Source organism: Bombina bombina, chromosome 4 (assembly GCF_027579735.1).
Source record: "Bombina bombina isolate aBomBom1 chromosome 4, aBomBom1.pri, whole genome shotgun sequence".
Classification (NCBI taxonomy): Eukaryota; Metazoa; Chordata; class Amphibia; order Anura; family Bombinatoridae; genus Bombina; species Bombina bombina.
This window is the reverse complement of record NC_069502.1, coordinates 1057095114-1057117680: the sequence shown is the minus strand read 5'-3', so window position 1 is coordinate 1057117680 and position 22567 is coordinate 1057095114. Positions and strand designations below refer to the sequence as shown.

The 22567-nt window shown below is 39.5% G+C and overlaps 1 protein-coding gene across 1 annotated transcript in view; it reads left to right on the top strand.

Moving 5' to 3' along the window:
* Window positions 1-588: 588 nt before the first annotated feature.
* The window catches only part of PSME4 (proteasome activator subunit 4), a gene marked incomplete in the record, with an annotated part of 938614 nt that continues 916635 nt past the window's right edge, over window positions 589-22567 (top strand). The window contains 1 exon segment of the mRNA XM_053712692.1: window positions 589-907. Within this exon segment, the coding sequence (XP_053568667.1) occupies window positions 705-907 (203 nt within the window).

The following is a 22567-nucleotide window of genomic DNA, read 5'->3' as shown; positions in this document are numbered from 1 at the left end:
CAGCTTGCTTTGCTGCAACACAAGCGGACAGCTCCGCATACTGGCTATTTTAATAAATGCACTGCTTTTCAATAGCAGTCACATGACTGGAAAAAAAGGTTGTTATTCTGAAACGGTGTAAATTGAACCAACGAGGGCCACCAGTACTAAATTGGGCAGATGCTCCTAATAAAATACGCTAAAATAAGATTTACCTAGCCGTGGTCCCAAACGGTAAGAAAATTGAAAAATGATCTGGTCACTAAGGTCTTTTCATTGATACTCTATAGCATGACTTGACATCGCTGTCTGATAGTGTAATGTCATAGGCCGCTACCTCAACGCTAACCCTTACACACAAAAGGTTCATTAAACCTAACGCACACGTTACAAACATAACACACCATTTAGTTAGAATCCTGTATCATTGTGTATATCCTTCACAATGTAATACCTCAGCCCCTCGGCCTACCTCTTACCCACGTGACCCACCCAAACCTAACCTACACATCCCTGGCAATACTCTCTGGATGCAGAGAGAGTGGCGGAAGTCACGTGGAGTAGTAGTCACAAGTGACGTTTGTGCCCTCCCTCTGGTTGCTTCGTCACCGGCAGACAGAGTGAGAGTTTAGAGTGCAGTGTAAGTCCGAGGCCGGTATCACAAGGGATAAGGAAATAAAGAGCTGCGATTCGTAGGGAAGGGGCGAGCAGGGACGCCTCGTAGAATGGGCGCCGGTGAGGACAGAGCCGAGCAGCTGGGTTTCATTCCACAGAAGGAGATAGTGTATAACCTTCTCTTGCCCTACGCGGACCGGCTGGACCGTGAGTCCAATGAGCTATTGGCGCAGATCAAAGGCAGCCTGGGCCGAGCCGTGCACCTGCGGGAGCTCTGGCCAGGGGTTCTCTTCTGGACCAGAAAACTTACCACGTGAGTTACCTGCCCTGCATTATGTCCCTGTGTGTTACTATGCACACAACCTGCTGTCTGCATGTATGTCACTTAGTCATTATAGATACTGTGTGTCTGTCACTTTATATATCAACTACAGCGTGTACAGTACAGCGTACTGTCTTTGTGTAAGTGTTCTGGATGTCACTTAATGCATTTGGGTAGTTTCATTGTCACTGCCTTTTCCACTCAGTGTGTCACTTCATAAATAAACTGCAGTGTCATTGTATGGTTGTTTCTGTTTATTGTACATGTCAATTGCTGGGTCACAGTCACTTTCTGTCTTATCTGTTTCACTTTGCATATCTCTCAGTCCCTGCCATAGGCATATGTCAGTTTCACAACCATTGCCTCTTTCACTGTCATATACAATCATCTATGGTTTCTCACAGTGTGTAACTGGTTAAACATATCCTGCTGTATTTTTGTTTGTGAGTGGCATCATGTCAGTTTGTGACCTATAACAGTGTATTTGCACATAAAGTTGTATGAGTTGTTAAATAATCATGTTTTCCCTATCAATGCAAATATATGACCTATTAGATTTAAATATCGCTATGTGTGTCAGCACAAGTATGATGTGTTTGATATTTTTTTTTTAACTATATTTTGAAAATGGTTCACTGATTATATTGCAATCCATCACTTTATATATTTTCTGTTACCTTTTACGGTTTGTTTCTGTAACTTTTTATACTTGCGTAATTGAAATCCCCAAAAAATTCTTTCATTATTTAGACAGAGCATACAATTATAAAAAAAAAACTTTAAAATGTACTTCTATTATTTAATTTGCTCTCTTGTTATCCTTTGCCGAAAGGTTTATCTGAGAGTTCAGGAGCACCAAAGAACCTAGGTTCTAGCTGCTGATTGGTGGCTGCAAAATTTGATAATAGAAGTAAATTGGAAAGTTGTTTAAAATTGTATGTTCTACCTAAATCATGAAAGAAAAATTTTGGGTTTCATGTACCTTTTAATTGATTAACTATTTCTATAATTTACTGTTCAGCTTTTTATGTCAATTTACCATTCATATTGTGTCGATAAATGTGAATTTCTTTGTATCTGTTGTAAAATGTGTGTGTGTGTATGTATGTATGTATGTATGTATATATATATATATATATATATATATATATATATATATATATATATATATATATATATATATATATACATACACACAGAAATTCACATTTATCGACACAAAAGGTTCTCTGCTGCTCCTGAACTCTCAGATAAACCTTTCGGCAAAGGATAACAAGAGAGCAAATTAAATAATAGAAGTAACAATAGGAAGTTGCGCGCACACACACACCACAAAGAAGTGTTCTTTAGTTTAAATTAAAAAAAATAAAATAATAAAAATAAATAAATATATATATATATATATAAATAAATGTGAATTTCTGTGTATGTATATATATGTGTGTGTGTATATGTGTGTGTATATGTGTATATATATATATATATATATATATATATATATATATATATATATTGTTACTTCATTATGCAAATTTGTTGAGTGTGTCTTAGATCATGTGAAACTCATTCTGCACACCTCTGCTTATCTTTGTCTCAAACTGCATCAGACTGGGCAATGGGTACAGCTGTTTTGTGCTCATGGCTGCACTGTCATTGTTTTGAATTCTACTTTGGTATTGTGCTACCACTATGCTGTGAGGAGTATTTCAGTGATTTGATATATTAACTGTACAGTATTTGCTGTTTTAAACCAAATAATAAATGCTTTTGCCAGAGAATAAATCTTTTGTTAGAGGATTTTTAGCTTGTTGTAAAAATAAGAATAAATAATATTAATAGATGTTAATTCTTTTTACACATTTTCTGCTTTATGTTTTTTTACAGTATATACATACATGTACTAAGTATAGGCATCTTTTTTAGGTTTTGCAATTTACAAATTTCTTGTAGCCAGCTGTTGTGTGTGTTTTTTTTTCCTGCCCCTTTTATTTTATTTTAGGAGACAGTGAAGGATTTTATCATAGTTTAAAAAATATTGTTGGGTAAAACTGCTTTTTTTTAAACTGCTCACCTTAAAGGGATACTAGACTCCAAGTTTTTTTCTTTAATGATTCATATAGAGCATGCAATTTTAAGAAACTGTAATTTAGTCCTATTAATTTTTCTTGCTATCTTTATTTAAAAAGCAGGAATGTAAAGCTTAGGAGCCAGCCCATTTTTGGTTCAGTACCTGGGTTACACTTGCTTATTGGTATCTAAACATAGCCACCAATAAGCTAGCACTATCCAAAGTGCTGAACCTAAAATGGGCTGGCTACTAAGCTTTACATTCCTGCTTTTTAAATAAAGATAGCAAGAGAACTAAATGTTTTTGATAATCAGAGTAAATTACAAAGTGGCTTAAAATTGCATGCTCTATCTGATTCATTAAGATTTAGTATTGCTTTAATAGTGTATTTATAAGCCATAGTTGCTAGTACAAGTTTGTGATTTGTTGCTCCTAGCACTTTATCAGGCCCCATCTATAATGACCCACTATTCTAACGAGCAATTACTTTTTTAATACTGTATTCAGTTTCCTTTTGTAATATTTTCTTGCAGATTAGTTTATTTTTTTGGCCCTAATTGCTATGTCAAGTTTTTAGATTGTATTAGTGATTTCAATTGGTTAATAATAACAACAATAATAATTAGGGATGCATCAAAATTTTGGCTGGTTTCTTTTTCTTTTGCCTGTTATTTTCGGTAAAGTTATTGTGTAGCATATTTCAAATTTGATGCTAGCCTAGAGCTGCGTTTGAGTTCATGATAATTGGTAAAAAGAAAACCTGTTAAATCTGATTCTTTTACACAGAACTAAATACAGAATAATATAGTATATTGATATTTAATATTGTTTTAAGTAGGGATGCAGAAACATTTTGGCAGAAAATTGCATTATGTTTTTTTTCGGTTTAGTTTTTTTCAGTTTCGTGTTTTTTTTCCTGTTTATTTTTTTTTTTCTTGGTAAAATTGTGTAGCATATTATTGTTTTTTAAGATATGTTTTTTGTCTCTTTTTAGTGTGTTACCTTTAATAAGAGTGTGGTTATTTTATTGGCTTGCAGTTTTCTAACTCTGATTAATTCATTAATCTAATTTATGCAAAAAAAAACCCCAAAAAACTAAAACATTTTTTTTTTTTTTTAATATAAATTGAAAAAAATACATTTTCGGTTTTCGGCCAAGTGCATCTTGGATTTTCGGTCCAAAATTTCCATTTCGGTGCATCACTAATAATAATTTATTTTTAAATATTACTATTTATTTTTTTCCATTCACATTGGCATACAGATTATTTGCTGGTTTTATGCTTTTTATATAAATTATCTCCTTGAACTACTTTTTTATATTCTTACTGATTAATTTTTTAGGTTGATGTCAATGTTAAAGGAACAGTCTACTTGAAAATGTTTGTTTAAAAAGATAGATAATCTCTTTATTACCCATTCCTAAATTTTGCATAACCAAAACTGTTATATTAATAAACTTTATTTAAATATGTGACTGTGATTACCTTGCATCTAACTAAGCCTCTGCAGACTGCCCCCTTATCTCAGTGTTTATTGAAAACTTGAATTTCAGCCAATAAGTGCTGACTCATGCATAACTCTACAGGAGTGAGCACAATGTTATCTATACGGCACACATGAACTTTCACTGTCTAGCTGTGAAAAGCTAATAAAATAAGAGGCAGCCTTCAAGGGCTTAGAAATCAGTCCAGACATGGACTCCTTGCTCAGTGTGCTAAAAGGAATATGTATACACCTCGCTGAAACGATCGTCTGTGGTTGCTGTGTTCCTTGTTCAGAGAGGAATTGCCTGGTATTTTGGTGCTGGACTGACCGTAATATGCGGGATCAGACTGATATACTACAGGAAAGTTCTACTCTGTGAAAAGCATTACTGGGCTAAAAAGAAGCGGCACCCAGGTGGTAAATTGCCATAGAACAGGCTAACAAGTTATTGAGCTTGTTGTTCATTCCTTAAAGTGCGTTTCTCTCTGTGTATTATGTCTCCCTAAGGGAAAAAGAGGCAACCAGACTTGGACTCCTTGCTCAGGGTGCTTAGAGGAAAATGGCTACTGAGAGTGTGCTTCTCTCTGTGTGTTAAATTAGCCTATGAGCCTACCTAGGTTTAGCCTTCAACAAAAATACTAAGAGAACAAATCAAATTTAATGATGAAAGTAATTTGGAAAGTTGTTGTTTTAATATTTCATGCCCTTTCTGAATAATGAAAGTTTAATTTTGACTTTACATCTCTTTAACTACTCTCAGGGCAAGATTTATCATGAGGCGAATGCCTTGATCGGTTGCAGGCTCGCTCATTTGACCCACTTCTTTTTAGCCCAGTTATGCTTTTCACAGAGTAGAACTTTCCTGTAGTATATCAGTCTGATTCCGCCTATCACGGTCAGTCCAGCACCAAAATACCAGGCAATTCCTCTCTGAACAAGGAACACGGCAACCCCAGTTTAAATCGCTGCTTCATAAACTCTCTCGCAAATTTGGAGTTGGGGGATAAAAATCACCCTACTCTCATGCAATTGGTTGGGGTTGAGTTGCACAAGCCTTTTTTTAAACTGCTCACCTTAAATCAGGGATGTCCAAACTTTGCTCGCCAGAGGTTTTGGAACTACATTTCCCATGATGCTCAGCTAGATAAAATGCTGGCTGAGCATCATCGGAAATGTAGTTCCAAAACCTCTGGAGAGCAAAGTTTGGACACCCCTGCCTTAAATGGATACTAGACTCCAAGTTTTTTTTTCTTTAATGATTCAAATAGAGCATGCAATTTTAAGAAACTTTGCAATTTACTCCTATTAATTTTTCTTGCTATCTTTATTTAAAAAGCAGGAATGTAAAGCTTAGGAGCCGGCCCATTTTTGGTTCAGGACCTGGGATACGCTTGCTTATTGGTATCTAAACGTAGCCACCAATAAGCAAGCACTATCCAGAGTGCTGAATCTAAAATGGGCTGGCTGCTAAGCTTTACATTCCTGCTTTTTAAATAAAGATGGCAAGAGAACGAAATTTTTTTTTGATAATCAGAGTAAATTACAAAATTGCTTAAAATGTTATGCTCTGATTCATTAAGGTTTAGTATTGCTTTAATAGTGTATTTATAAGCCATAGTCGCTAGTACAAGTTTGTGATTTGTTGCTCCTAGCACTTTGTCAGGCCCCATCTATAATGACCAACTATTCTAATGAGCAATGACTTTTAATATTCAGTTTCCTTTTGTGATATTTTCTTGCAGATTAGTTTATTTTTTTGGCCCTAATTGCGATGTCAAGTGTTTAGATTGTATTAGTGATTTAAATTGGTTAATAATAACAATAATAATTAGGGATGCACTGAAATTTCGGCTGGTTTCTTTTTTTTTTTTTTTTTTTTGCCTGTTATTTTCGGTAAAATTATTGTGTAGCATATTTCAAATTTGATGCTAGCCTAGAGCTGCTGTTTGAGTTCATGATAATTGGTATAAAGAAAACCTGTTAAATCTGATTCTTTTACACAGAACTAAATACAGAATAATACAGTATATTGATATTTAACCCCTTGAGTGCTAATGACGGCTCAGAGCCGTCATTAGCACTCAACTATTATTATTATTTATTATTATTATTCTTTATTTATAAAGCGCCGACAGATTCTGCAGTGCTGCCCATGGGTACAAGGATAACAGTACAGTGGAGAAACAATAAGATAAAAGTCAAAATTTTACAGACAAATACAGGAGGAATTGAGGGCCCTATTCCCGTGGGAACTTACAATCTAGATGGGTAGGAGGCTGGTAAACAGGAGGTGGGGACTGCAGAGGTGATAATGATATTAGTGAGGAGATAGAGGGCAACTGTTAGTTAAGTGAAGTTAGTTTGTTAATAAGTCGGGTGATAAGCTTCCCTGAACAGAAAGGTCTTTAGGGAACGTTTAAAGGAGGAGAGGTTAGAGGCAAGTCTGACATCTCAAGGAAGTGCGTTCCAGAGGGTTGGTGCCACACGATAGAAGTCCTGTAGTCTAGAATGAGAGGAGGTGATGGTAGAGGACACAAGAAGCAGGTCGTTGTTGGATTTTAACCCCTTAAGGACCAGCGACGTACCCTGTATGTCGCTGGCCTTTTTTTGGGACTTGATTGTTTTATAGCGCGGGCTTACCACCAGCGTTGAGACTGCTCTATTCCACAAAGCCTGCTGGAGGGAGGGCATTAATAGTGTGTTCGTGCTAGACTTGTGCTATTATGTCCTGAAAAAAACCCTTAACGACCAGTGACATACAGGGTACATTGTGGTCATTAAGGGGTTAAGGGACGGGCAGGAGTATATTTGTTGATGAGTGAGAACAGGTAGGGTGGGGCAGCATTGGTGAGGGCTTTGTAGGTCAGGGTGAGAATTTTGAATTTAACTCTGTTGTGAATGGGGAGCCAGTGTAGGGACTCACAGAGAGGTGCAGCAGAAACAGAGCATCGAGAGAGGTGGATTAGCCTGGCAGATGCATTTAGGATGGATTGGAGGGGAGAGAGGGAGGCCAGTTAGTAAGTTGTTACAGTAGTCAAGTCGGGAAATTACCATGGAGTGGATTAGCAGTTTAGTAGTTTCAGCACTCAGAAACGGACAAATTTTGGAGATATTGCGTAGGTGGTTGCAACAGGATGAAAAGAGCAGTTGGATGTGGGGAATGAAGGAGAGATTTGAGTCAAGCGTGACTCTGAGGCAGCAGACTTGGGGTGATGGGGAGATAGTGGTGCCGCCAACAGTGATAGAAAAATTAGAAAGTGGAGTTAGAGGGGGGAATTCGAAGTAGTTCGGTCTTGGACATATTTATTTTTAGGTGGTGAGAGACCATCCAGGAGGAAATGCCAGATAAGCAGTTGCTGATGTGAGAGTTGACAGAAGGAGAGAGTGCAGGGGTGGAAAGGTAGATCTGGGTATCATCAGCATAGAGGTGATAGCTGAAGCCATAGCTGTTAATAAGTTTACCCAGTGAAGAAGTGTAAATAGAGAAGAGTAGAGGACCCACGACGGAGCCTTGAGTTACTCCAACAGACAGGGGCAATAGAGAGGAGGAGTCACCAGCAAAAGAGACGGAGAATGATCTGTTAGAGAGATAAGAGTGAATCCAGGAGAGGGCAGTGTCACAGAGACCAAGAGAGCTGAGAGACCGTAGGAGAAGAGGATGGTATAGAGTAGTAGCCTTTGTTTTTGGCAGAAAGGAGATCGTTGGTAACCTTGGTGAGGGCAGTCTCATTTGAGTGTTGCGGACGGAAGCCAGATTGCAGGGGGTCGAGCAATCAGTTGGAGGACAGGAAGTGGGTTAGTCGATTGAAAACTAGTTTTTCAAGTAATTTTTGAAGCTAGTGGGAGCAGTGATATGGGGTGGTAGTTTGCAGGGGAGTTAGGGTCAAGGGAGGGTTTTTTGAGGATGGGGGTGACCTTTCGCGTGTTTGAAGGAGGCAAGGAATGAGCCGGTAGAAAGGGATAGGTTAAATATGTGAGTAAGAGCTGGAGTGAGGGTGGTAGACAGAGGAGGAATTAGATGTGAAGGAATTGGGGTCAAGTGGGCAGGTAGTGAGGTGTGAGGAAGACAAAAGGGAAGGCACTTCACTCTCAGTGGTTGGGAGGAGGGTGCAGAGAGTGGCAGAGGGGGTGACTGGGAGCGAAGTAGGGAGATTGCAGGTTTGTGTTGGGATGTTTCCTCGGATTGCAAGTGTTTTATTGAAAAAATAGTCAGCAAGGTCTTGAGCGCTGAATGCAGATGAGGGGGGTGGTGCATGTGGGTAGAGGAGAGAGTTGAAAACGGAGAAGAGTCTTTTAGGGTTTGAGGAGTGAGTGGATATAAAGGCTGTGACACACTGCAAGCGATGCGGCGCGAGGCAAAGTAGCTGCTTTGCTCCGCGTCGCATCGCTTCTGAAGTTCAAATATTTCATCTCTGAGCGCTTAGCTACGCAACCTGACGCAGCAGAGTGCTCAGAGATGAAAAGGCAAGACACACTGAGCATGCACAGCTGCATCTACACGCTGCGCGTCGCTCTGCTTGCAGTGTGTCACAGCCTTAAGAGAAGTAGGTTTGCTTAGCTAAGCGAAGGGCAGAGGTGTAAGGGTAAAGAATGAACTTATAGTGCATGAAATCAGGTTCAGAGCGGGATTTCCTCCAGGCACGTTCAGCAGTGCGGGAGCATTTTTGTAGGGGACGTGTTTGTTGGGAGTGCCAGGGTTGGAGCTGACGACGTGGGGCTTTGCGAAGTTGGGGCGGAGGGAGAGTGTCAAGTGCAGCGGAGAGAGTATTTTTATAGCAAGGTCAGGGCAGGATAACGTGGAAGTGTGGGGGAGGCGTAGTTGAATAAGATTGGAGAGTTAGGGAGTGTCCACAGTGTGCAGATTTCTTCTGGTGCGGGGGCGAGAGGGGGAAGTAGGTTTAGCATCTATATTAGGATTAAAGGTGAGCAAATGGTGGTCTGAGATGGGAAATGGGCGACAGGCAACATCAGAGAGAGCAGAGATGGGAGAATACCAGATCAGTCGAGTGTCCATCGCGGTGGGTAGGGATAAGGGTGGATTGTGAGAGAAGTTTAGAGGCAGCAGGGGCAGAAGGGTTGTCAATGGTGATGTTGAAGTCTTCTAGGATTAGAGCAGGTGTATTTGTAGAGAGAAAGTAAGGAAGCCAGGCAGCAAAGTTGTCAAGGAATTGGGAAGTTGGTCCAGGGGGGTGATAGATAACTGCCACTAAGAGAGAGAGAGAGGAGAACAGGCGAATGCAGTGGACTTCAAAGGAAGAAAAGGAGAGAGATGGAAACAGGGATAGGTACTGATAGGAGCAGGAGGGGCAGAGTAAGATACCAACACCGCCACCGTGTCTCTCACCTGGCCTAGGTGTGTGGCTAAAGTGGAGACCACCGTGTGTGAGAGCAGCAATGGAAGCAGAGTCAGAGGAAGATAGCCAGGTTTCAGTAATTGCTAAAAGGTTGAATGCGTTGGAAACAAACAGGTCGTGAACAGTTGTAAGTTTTTTTTTACAGACGGAGCGAGCATTCCAGAGGGCGCAAGATAAGAGAGGGGATAGGCACTGTGTGTTAATGGAGATGAGATTGTTGGTATTGCGTGACCTAGAATTTTTGCAGTGGGAGAAAAAAATTCCTTTTTTGCAATCTGGGGGCCCCCACCCACTCCTACCCCGGCAATTGGGCCTGCATAGTGACAGGCATCGCCAGGGCTTCCCGTTATGTGCTGTGACGTCACGCACAATGACGTGATGCTTAGAAACCTGTATCTCGGGGATCTAAGCAGCTACAGAGCCCAAGACCCAGCATTGGAAATGTAATCGCCTGACCTTTCCAATGGTATAAGTCTTGGGGATCTGGGGGGAAAAATTAAAAAAGTAAAAAAAAAAGTTTTTTGAAAATAGTAAAAAACGGAAAAATATTAAATTCAGCTTTTAATATTGTTTTAAGTAAGGATGCATAAACATTTTGGCAGAAAATTGCATTATTGTTTTTTTCGGTTTTATTTTTTTCACTTTCGTGTTTTTTGCCTGTGTTTTTTTTTTTTCTTGGTAAAATTATTGTGTAGCATATTTGTTTTTAAGATATTTTTTTTGTCCAGTTTTAGTGTGTTACTTTTAATAAGAGTGCGGTTATTTTATTTTATTGGCTTGCAGTTTTCCAACTCAGATTAATTCATTAGTCTAATTTATGCAAAAAAAAATAAAAACTAGGGGGGCGGAGCCGGAAGCTGCCATGAGCGCAGTGTAAAACCGGAGCTCCGTGCATAATGCCTTGAAATATCAAATTTATTCTAGGTGAATGTTAGAGAACTTATTAAAAAAAGAAAGGAGAAGCAATCTAGAGCTCTAGGCTTCGGGACATGCCTTTTGCAAGGAGCAATGACACGCTATTAGATGCTTAAACACTTTATCTGAAGACGCCACACAAGTAACTGGGCCATAACGGAAGTTGATCTGAAGTACCACTTGAGGCCCACACTTGTCCTTGAAATATAACAGATTGCACTAAAGGGCCAAGAACTCCTATAGACCAGCCACAACCATTACAACGGAGGCAAGACGTCGGCTAACTATTGCAGAAAACAGAACGCTGCAAGAAAACTGTGAACCCTTTTATTTAAACAGCTAGCAGCATAAAACGGGCAATATTAGAGGCCACGCACACGTCTCTCACTCTCCCCACTAAACAGACTGTTTGATTAATACGCTGCAGAACCCTTACACAAACAAGCAGCGAACACTAGAACTTATGTGAGATAAAGATATTTAAGAACATAAGGGGGACATTCAAAGGCAAGACATTGTGGGGATGAAAACGGCACGAACAGACAAATAAGCAAAGAAAGATTTGTGTCAGGAGTATTTGGCATTCCCATACGCAATAGAGACTTAATATCATTCGTAGCGAAAGCAGTGAAATTTAAACTAACAGGGAAATCTGGAGGTTAGAGATGGCGGCAAGACGCACTGTCAGAACTGATAAGGCAATCAAACAAACTCCTATGAAAACTCTTACCATGACCTCATACTTGCAAGCCACAGACAACATGGACTCAGTACATAACAGAGCTAGCCCAGAGGCACAATCACCAAATCACTCCCAAAGCTCCCAGCCTAAAATTGCAATGCTAACACCTGAACCGCAAATTCAGGCATCTTTACTAAGCAATTTGCCATCAAAACAGGACATAGCGGACATTGTCCGTACATGTATTAGGGAGGAACTGGCTACTTTGTCTCAAGACATATATACACTTGGTTTTCAAGTCGAATCGTTAGAAAGCAACCATGACCAACTAAGAGAAGAGGTTCAAGTCCTAACTGAACAGGTTACTACTCAACAAGATGTGATTCATGCCCTTCCAGTTAAAATGGAGGACATGGAAAACCGCAGTAGACGGAAAAATATTAGGATTAGAGGGGTACCAGAGGAGGTCTTACCACGAGATTTTCCAGTATATTTACAGGCTTTATTTCAACATGTAAAAGAATCCTCACATATAACTGACATACAATGGGTGAGAGCACACCGATCCCTTCGCCCCAAGCCTCCCAATACAGCGCCCCCTAGGGATATCATTATCAGGTTCAAGAATTTCCTAGAAAAAGAAATGTTCTTAAATCAAACTTGCAAAAATCAACCAATCCGCTTTCGAGGAACTGTGTTGCAGTTTTATCAAGACTTGACTTATGAGACTTTACAGAAAAGGAAAGCATTCTCCCCTCTGACTACAGCACTAAGGAACAAGAGAATTCCCTATCGCTGGGGTTTCCCAGCACAGATTTGGGTCATTCAAGATAACACCAGATTGATCTGCAAAACGCCAGAAGAAATTCCATCATTTTGTTCATCCCTGGACATTGAACCTGTACTGCCAACATTTGAAAATGGCTCCACTCAGCCTTCTGCTAAGAGACCTAGTGGCAGAATCCCGAACTGGCAAACTATTACCACTAAAAAAGGGAAAAATTTGATCCCCATTCCACCTAAGTCTCCAGTTACTAGCCTTACCGTTTCAACAGAAGTGTCTTGAATACTAGGAAATAATTGCATTTAAAACCTTTAGCTGTGTTTTTTAATTGCTTCTCTGTCTTAAATTGTTTATTCACCAGAATGAAGAAGATACTAATAGCTGTGAACTGGGGGCTTGCAATACCAATTCCCCCATGTATTCTCTCAAATTGCCCTATGTTAGGAAGAGAGACTTGTACTGTAATCTATATATGAAAACTACAGTATCTATGTTTGTTTGTTATTTGTTTGCACTACCTTACAGATTTGTTCACGCTGTTTTTCTTTTATTTTTGCAGAAATACCTGTGTTCATATTATTATTCCCGAACCCAGAGCGGCGCATTATGCAGCATTACTGATCTGGTTCTACCCTATATAGGTAACAATGCCAGGACACACAAGTAAGCACACTCATCATCTGACTATATTTACACAAAATGCTAAAGGGCTGAATTCGCCTCACAAACGCAACAAAGCACTATCAGACTTAGCTAAACGACATGCAGACATAATATTTCTGCAAGAGACTCACTTCTGACATCAAAGGGAGCCAAAATACTTAGGGAAGACATACACCACACATTACCATTGTTCAGGGCCCCATAAGAAAGCGGGAGTAAGTATTCTAATTAAGAAAGACCTCCCATTCACGACTTCCCATATCAGTAAAGACAAGGAAGGTAGATTTTTAGGACTGACTGGATTATTATATGGAAGGCCCATCACATTAGTGAATGTGTATGCTCCCAATGCACAACAAAACTCATTCTACCATAGTATCTTCACCAAAATACTAGATCTAGCAGTAGGACCGGTGTTTCTAGCAGGAGATTTAAACTTTCCCTTACAGCCATATAAAGATAGTTCCAATCCTAAAATAATGGTGTCAAATAAGACAGCTACTACATTGTGGAGAAACCTAAAAGACCTTAATCTCTACGATGTATGGCGTCTTCTCCACCCAGAAACTAGGGACTATACTTTTTATTCTTGTCCCAATAAAACACATAGCAGATTAGACTACATCTTCGCTAATCAGAAAGGCCTTCCCAATGTCCAAAGTTGTGATATTTCCCCAACATCTTGGTCAGACCATTCGGCAGTTAAAATGAGAATTTCTTGGCCGGAGATACAATCAGATGCATTTCTTTGGAGGTTAGATGACACGTTGCTAAACGATCCAGGCACCCAATCAAAGATATCAACATTGATCACAGAGTATTTCACACATAATGTAAACTCCATAACAAATAAGTATATGATCTGGGAGGCACACAAGAGTGTAGTACGAGGAGAATTGATAAAACTAAGAGCTCAGCGACAGCATCATATGAGACAGCAATATAAAAGCTTGACAGATGAATTCTCTCGATTAGACCTAGCAGTGAAACAAAATCCAAATGATTTAGAAATATCCCAAAAACACCAAATTGCCCGTGTAGCCCTAGAAAGTTATCTAGATATAGAAAGCCATAATCTGCAAAGGAAAACAAATAGCATGTTCTATTATGAGAGCAATAGGGCAGGAAAACTGCTAGCTAGGGCACTAAAAAAGAGATGGTTTAAATCATATATCTATGAGATTCGAAGTTCACAAAGTCAGCGCCCTCTCAACACAACGAAAGACATTCTCGATAATTTTAGGGAATATTATATAAATCTCTATAATATTTCTAAGTCACCTCCCTCAGAGGAACATCTATCAAATCTTGTGTCATACATAACTAAATGTAATGTTCCCAAAATAACGCCAGACCAATTGCAGGACCTAAATAAACCCATTACAGCACATGAAATACAGAATGCGATAAGCGCATTACAAAACGGGAAGAGCCCGGGCCCTGATGGTTTCACATCAAAATATTATAAAATCTTCTCCCAAAACCTAGTACCTCACCTTACACCCCTTTTTGAGGAGGTATCAGGCGATAATCCATTCCCTCCCTCCATGTTAGAGGCACAAATTTCGGTAATCCCTAAACCTGGGAAGTCCCCAGACATCCCGGCGAACTTCCGTCCGATCTCGTTGCTTAATGTGGACATTAAATTGTACGCCAAGATTTTAGCGACTCGTATCAATAAAATCCTTCCACAAATGGTCCACATTAATCAGGCCGGCTTCACACCGACTCGAGAAACGAGAGATAATACCACTAAGCTTTTGGCGATAATGGAATATGCTCGCTGCTCGCGTATACCCTCCGCATTCATTTCAATGGATGCGGAGAAAGCCTTTGACAAACTTAATTGGAATTTTTTAAAACAAGTCCTATCCAGATTTGGGTTTGATCAAGAGCTAATCGGGAAGATTTTTTCACTATATAATGCCCCTCAAGCAAAAATTAAACTCAACGACTCGGTCTCAAACCCCTTCCAAATCTCAAATGGTACGAGACAGGGCTGCCCCCTTTCCCCGCTGCTTTTTGTATTGTCCATGGAAGTGCTAGCCTCCTATGTAAGAGATAGCACACGTCACAGGGTTTCAGATAGGTTAATCGGAATACAAAATCACAATGTATGCGGATGATGTATTTACAACACTAACACATCCTAGCGAGTCAGTCTCCGCCCTTATTTCTCTGATACAGGAGTATGGCCGCTTTTCAAATTTTAATATAAATATATCTAAATATGAATTGTTAGGTATTGAATTAGAGCCCATAGCAATAAAAGCCCTGCAACAACAATTTCAATTTAGAATCCAAGATAAAGCAATCAAATACCTTGGAGTTTATATCTCCCCTAATATCCCTGATATTTTATTGCTTAACTACAAACTACTTAAATTACATGTGTCCTCATTACTTAGAGTTTGGAATAATAAATTCCTTTCCTGGCTCGGTAGGCTTAATGCGATCAAAATGATATTACCCAAAATTCTGTATTTCATGCAAACCCTGCCCATCCCTCTTCCTGAACAAACAATTTATCAGATACAAAAAATGTTGACCACGTTTATATGGGCACATAAGCGCCCACGAATAGCTACTGCTACGCTTTACCGCCCTAGGGAATTGGGAGGTATAGGGGCTCCGAACTTACAATACTATAGACAAGCAATCTTCTTGACCAGAATAGTTGATTGGTGCAAGAACGCAGTCAATAAAGAATGGGTCCAACTAGAACATCAGTTAGCCAACAATACCTCTCTAGGGGGCTTATGCTGGCTCCCTCCCAATCAAAGAACATTTTCAAATACTGTAGCCACATCGACACGAGAAACATATAGATGTTGGGATCAGATTCTTAAGAAACATCCACACATATCCTCATCATACTCTCCACTAATCCCCTTGGTAGGGAATGCACGTTGTCCTCTTCACCTCATAAAGAGAGAGGAAGACCCTATAGGTATTCGAGAATCTCTCCCTGTTTGTGAATTCTACTCAGCAGGGAAACTGAAATTATCACTACACATGGCCCTAGATTTCAGGACTGGCTTACTTACTTGCAACTATCCCATTACTTCTCTACACATCCGTTCAAAACGCAACTAACCCGCACTCTCACTCCATTTGAGAACATGTGTATCAATCCCCTACCAAATAAAGGTATACTATCTCTGGCACACAAGCAAATTTTAGTTACATACACTAAAACATTACCATCTTATGTCAGTACCTGGGAGAAAGAGTCGGACAGCCCGCTACCCAGACAGACGTGGTGCGATATATTCACACGTATGAGCAAATCTTCCTCCTCTATCACTGTACTAGAAATGAACTTGAAACTGATGTGCAGGTGGTATTATACACCAGTGCGCTTGCACCAAATTTTTCCCACAGTCTCACCTATGTGCTGGAGAGGCTGCCAAGAAACTGGAACTCCATATCATATCTGGTGGCATTGTCCAGTAGCAAAAACATACTGGGAGGCAATTAAAAAAGAAATTGAGGGAGTTTTGCAATTGCCCTTACCATTTAACATCTGGACTTTTCTTTTTAACTCTTTTCCCAAAGTAACTTGTAAACTTAGGTTAAAGCTTTTGACAGTTATGGTTAACTCAGGGAAAAAACTAATACCTTTAAACTGGAAAAAAACAAATCTTCCTTCATTGGAGGTGTGGACAGCTACAGTTACACATGCACTTACATTAGAGAAATATCACTATAAACAGACCAACCGAACAGACGACTATGACTCAATACAATTTATATGGGATGAGTACAGGAATTCTAGATCAGATGCTTCTAGGAAATGACACATAGATGTGTAGTGGTACACCCCAGTTGCCTTGGTAGCCATAGTTCTCAATCTAATATGTAGATCTAGATGCAGAATGCTACACTCTCAATTAGCCATTCAAAATAAGCGCATATATGCTCTGGGTTCTTCTATTCTATCTTATCTCTTTAAACCCTTGAATATCAGGAGTTATTTTCTGCAGTTTGTTAGTTAATAACATGTTAAAATGTAAAGAGATAATATGAAGCAATTCTATTACTATGTACTTTTCTTTATGAGACATTGTAAGCTTCTGAATACTTCAATAAAAAGTTTAAAAAAAAAAAAAAAACTAAAAAAAAAATATTTTAAAATTAATTTGAAAAAAAATAAATACATTTTTGGTTTTCAGCTAAGTGCATCTTGGATTTTCAGGCCAGAATTTCCATTCCGGTGCATCACTAATAATAATTATTTTTAAATATTACTATTTATTTTTTTCCATTCACATTGCCATACATACTATTTGCTGGTTTTATGCTTTTTATATAAATTCTCTCCTTGAACTACTTTTTATATTCTTACTGATTCATTTTACAGGTTGATGTCAATTTTAAAGGAACAGTCTACTTGAAAATGTTTGTTTAAAAAGATAGATAATCTCTTTATTACCCATTCCTAAATTTTGCATAAACAAAACTGTTATTAATAAACTTTTTTAAATCTGTGATTGTGATTACCTTGCATCTAAGCCTCTGCAGACTGCCCCCTTATCTCAGTGTTTATTTAAAACTTGTATTTCAGCCAATAAGTGCTGACTCATGTATAACTCTACAGGAGTGAGCACAATGTTATCTGTACGGCACACATGAACTTTCACTGTCTAGCTGTGAAAAGCTAATAAAATAAGAGGCAGCCTTCAAGGGCTTAGAAATCAGTCCAGACATGGACTCCTTGCTCACTGTGCTAAAAGGAATATGTATACACCTCGCTGAAACGATCGTCTCTGGTTGCTGTGTTCCTTGTTCAGAGAGGAATTGCCTGATATTTTGGTGCTGGACTGACCGTAATATGCGGGATCAGACTGATATACTACAGGAAAGTTCTACTCTGTGAAAAGCATTACTGGGCTAAAAAGAAGCGGCACCCAGGTGGTAAATTGCCATAGAACAGGCTAACAAGTTATTGAGCTGGTTGTTCATTCCTGACAGTGCGTTTCGCTCTATGTGTATTATGTCTCACAAGCTTTCATCCATGCAATGTTAAATATTGGGAACAAATGGGCCCCACAATCTGCGATCAAATGCAGACAGGTTCACAGTAACACACACAAAACAAGTAAGTGACAATGATACAGCTACAAACTTTAATATACTACAGATAGTACAATGTGACCCAGTGAAATAAACTGTAACATATAGAGATGGAGACACACACTCATCAGATAACATTTATAATATGGCACAGTGGAAGAGACTTACAGTGACATATCTCCAATTACAAATGGGTAGAGGACCCTGCCAAGAGTTGCACTGTTGTAAAGCAGCTCTCATGAAGGTGATCTACATAGCAGCTGGGCTTGTAGGCTTGCATGCTAAATGGGGTTCAAGGGGATGACAAATGGAGGAGAGGGACCAAGGTAAGAAATGGTTAGTATACATTGTATGCTTCCCTGAACAGTAGAGTCTTTTTAACCCCTCTGCTATAGTGTTAAACACTATTAGTAAAAATGAAATCGCGATTGTGTGATTTCAAGGCTGGGATCAGGTCATAGGGTACTGCTAAGCACGCCCCCCATTCCGATCCTAGACTTCATCAAAGGGAGAAGCTGCAGGACATCCTAACGGCGTTAAAGCCCAGCACTTCAACTTTGTGGAATGACAATGGGGGCTAAATTTGCCCCCACATATGCCAATCTATACGTGGGTTGGTGGGAACTCCAATACTTTTTTCTGATCACAACACATACATCAGCAATACCATTTTATATAATAGGTTCATTGATATGATATTCATCATGGATAATAATAATCAAGGACAGAGTTTTTCAATCTTGAAGTTTTTGAATTATCTTAACACAAATGAGAATAAATTATGGTTCACTGGTGAGTCAAACAATACAAAAGTGAATTTTTTGGATCTTATATTGGAAGGTGTAGTGAATAAAGGTATTGTTATATCTAGCACCTACAGAAAACCCCCTGCGGGCAACACCATTTTTCATGCTAAATCTGCACATCCACCACATCTTCTAAAGTCCATTCCTAAAAGTCAATTTTTAAGATTAAGAAGAAACACCAACTGAGACCTAACGTACGATACACAATTTAATGACCAAAAGGATAGATTCCTTAAAGGGACAGTAAAGTCAATTTTTTTATGATTTAAATAGGGTATGTAATTTTAAACAACTTTTCAATTTACTTTTATTACCAATTTTGCTTTGTTCTCTTGGTATTCTTAGTTGAAAGCTAAATGTAGGAGGTTCATGTGCTAATTTCTTAGACCTTGAAGACTGCCTCTAATTTTAAAGCATTTTGACAGTTTTTCACCACTAGAGGGCGCTAGTTCATGTGTTTCAGATAGATAACATTGAGCTCAGGCACGTGAAACTCCTAGGAGCCAGCACTGATTGGTTAAAAATGCAAGTCTGTCAAAAGAACTGAAATAAGGGGGCAGTTTGCAGAGGCATAAATACAAGGTAATCACAGAGGTAAAAAGTATATTATATCTGTTTTGGTTATGCAAAATTGGGGAATGGGTAATAAAGGGATTATCTACCTTTTTAAACAACAAAAATTCTGGTGTTTACTGTCCCTTTAATACGGGCTACGGCCCCAACCTCTTAAGTTTAGCACAAAAAGATTCTAGGGATGGTGATGAAGCTAAAACCAAGAAATCCAGAAACAAATTCACGGAAGGATCCGTAGTTTTCAATACTCCTTATTCTGCCCAGTTCAATGAAGTTGTAAGAATTTTGAAAAACACATTTCTCCAACATTGGTGTGTCCGGTCCACGGCGTCATCCTTACTTGTGGGATATCTCTTCCCCAACAAGAAATGGCAAAGAGTCCCAGCAAAGCTGGCCATATAGTCCCTCCTAGGCTCCGCCCACCCCAGTCATTCTCTTTGCCGTTGCACAGGCAACATCTCCACGGAGATGGTTAAGAGTTTTTTGGTGTTTAAATGTAGTTTTTATTCTTCTATCAAGTGTTTGTTATTTTAAAATAGTGCTGGTATGTACTATTTACTCTGAAACAGAAAAGGATGAAGATTTCTGTTTGTGAGAGGAAGATGATTTTAGCAGACAGTAACTAAAATCGATTGCTGTTTCCACACAGGACTGTTGAGATGAAGTAACTTCAGTTGGGGGAAACAGTTAGCAGACTTTTCTGCTTAAGGTATGACTAGCCATATTTCTAACAAGACCATGTAATGCTGGAAGGCTGTCATTTCCCCTCATGGGGACCGGTAAGCCATTTTCTTAGTCAAACAAACAGAATAAAGGGCTTAATATGGGCTAAAAAACTGGTAGACATTTTTATGGGCTAAATCGATTGCTTTATTTGGGCATTTTATTCATATTTATGCTGACAATTCGCATTTATAAACTTGGGGAACGTTTATTAAACGGCAGGCACTATGTTAGACACCTTTTCCAGTCAGAGGGCCTTCCTAGTTGTAGATGGAGCCTCATTTTCGCGCCATTACTGCGCAGTTGTTTTTTGAGAGCAGGGCATGCAGATGCATGTGTGAGGATCTGAAATTTGCTGGAAAAGCTTCTAGAAGGCGTCAATTGGTATCGTATTCCCCTCTGGGCTTGGTTGGGTCTCAGCAAAGGCTATAGCTGGGACTGTATAGGGGTTAAATTTGTAAACGGCTCCGGTTCCGTTATTTTAAGGGTTAAAGCTCTGAAATTTGGTGTGCAATACTCTTAATGCTTTAAGACACTGTGGTGAAATTTTGGTAATTTTTTAACAATTCCTTCATACTTTTTCACATATTCAGTAATAAAGTGTTTTCTGTTTAAAATTTAAAGAGACAGTAACGGTTTTGTTTTAAAACGTTTTTTGTGCTTTGTTGACAAGTTTAAGCCTGTTTAACATGTCTCTGCCTTCGGATAAGCTATGTTCTATATGTATGAAAGCCAATGTGTCTCCCCATTTAAATTTATGTGATAATTGTGCCATAGCGTCCAAACAAAGTAAGGACAGTACTGCCACAGATAATGAAATTGCCCAAGATGATTCCTCAGATGAGGGGAGTAAACATGATACTACATCATCTCCTACTGTGTCTACACCAGTTTTGCCCACACAGGAGGCCCCTAGTACATCTAGTGCGCCAATGCTTATTACCATGCAACAATTAACGGCTGTAATGGATAACTCCATAGCAAATATTTTATCCAAAATGCCTACTTATCAGAGAAAGCGCGATTGCTCTGTTTTAAACACTGAAGAGCAGGAGGGCGCTGATGATAATTGTTCTGTCATACCCTCACACCAATCTGAAGGGGCCATGAGGGAGGTTTTGTCAGATGGAGAAATTTCAGATTCAGGAAAAATTTCTCAACAAGCTGAACCTGATGTTGTGACATTTAAATTTAAATTAGAACATCTCCGCGCACTGCTTAAGGAGGTGTTATCTACTCTGGATGATTGTGACAACTTGGTCATTCCAGAGAAATTATGCAAGATGGACAAGTTCCTAGAGGTTCCGGTGCACCCCGACGCTTTTCCTATACCCAAGCGGGTGGCGGACATAGTAAATAAGGAGTGGGAAAAGCCCGGCATACCTTTTGTTCCCCCCCCTATATTTAAGAAATTATTTCCTATGGTCGACCCCAGAAAGGACTTATGGCAGACAGTCCCTAAGGTCGAGGGGGCAGTTTCTACTCTAAACAAACGCACTACTATTCCTATTGAAGATAGTTGTGCTTTCAAAGATCCTATGGATAAAAAATTGGAGGGTTTGCTTAAAAAGATTTTTGTACAGCAAGGTTACCTTCTACAACCCATTTCGTGCATTGTTCCTGTCACTACAGCAGCATGGTTCTGGTTCGAGGAACTAGAAAACTCGCTTAGTAGAGAGACTCCATATGAGGTGGTTATGGACAGAGTTCACGCACTTAAGTTGGCTAACTCTTTTATTTTAGATGCCGCTTTGCAATTAGCTAGATTAGCGGCGAAAAATTCAGGGTTTGCTATCGTGGCGCGCAAAGCGCTTTGGCTAAAGTCTTGGTCAGCGGATGTGTCATCCAAGACAAAATTGCTTAACATCCCTTTCAAAGGTAAAACTCTATTTGGACCAGAATTGAAAGAGATTATTTCAGACATCACTGGGGGAAAGGGCCACGCCCTTCCACAAGATAGGCCTTTCAAGGCCAAGAATAAGTCTAATTTTCGTTCCTTTCGCAATTTCAGGAACGGACCGGCCTCTAATTCTGCATCCTCTAAGCAAGAGGGTAATGCCTCACAACCCAAACCAGCCTGGAAACCGATGCAAGGCTGGAACAAGGGTAAGCAGGCCAAGAAGCCTGCCGCTGCTAACAAAACGGCATGAAGGAGTAGCCCCCGATCCGGGACCGGATCTAGTAGGGGGCAGACTCTCTCTCTTTGCTCAGGCTTGGGCAAGAGATGTTCAGGATCCCTGGACGCTAGAAATAGTTTCTCAGGGTTATCTTCTGGAATTCAAGGAAATACCCCCAAGGGGAAGGTTCCACATGTCTCACTTATCCTCAAACCAAATAAAGAGACAGGCGTTCTTACATTGTGTAGAAGACCTGTTAAAGATGGAAGTGATACACCCAGTTCCAATAAAGGAACAAGGAATGGGATTTTATTCCAATCTGTTCGTAGTTCCCAAAAAAGAGGGAACTTTCAGACCAATTTTGGATTTGAAGATCCTAAACAAATTTCTCAGGGTACCATC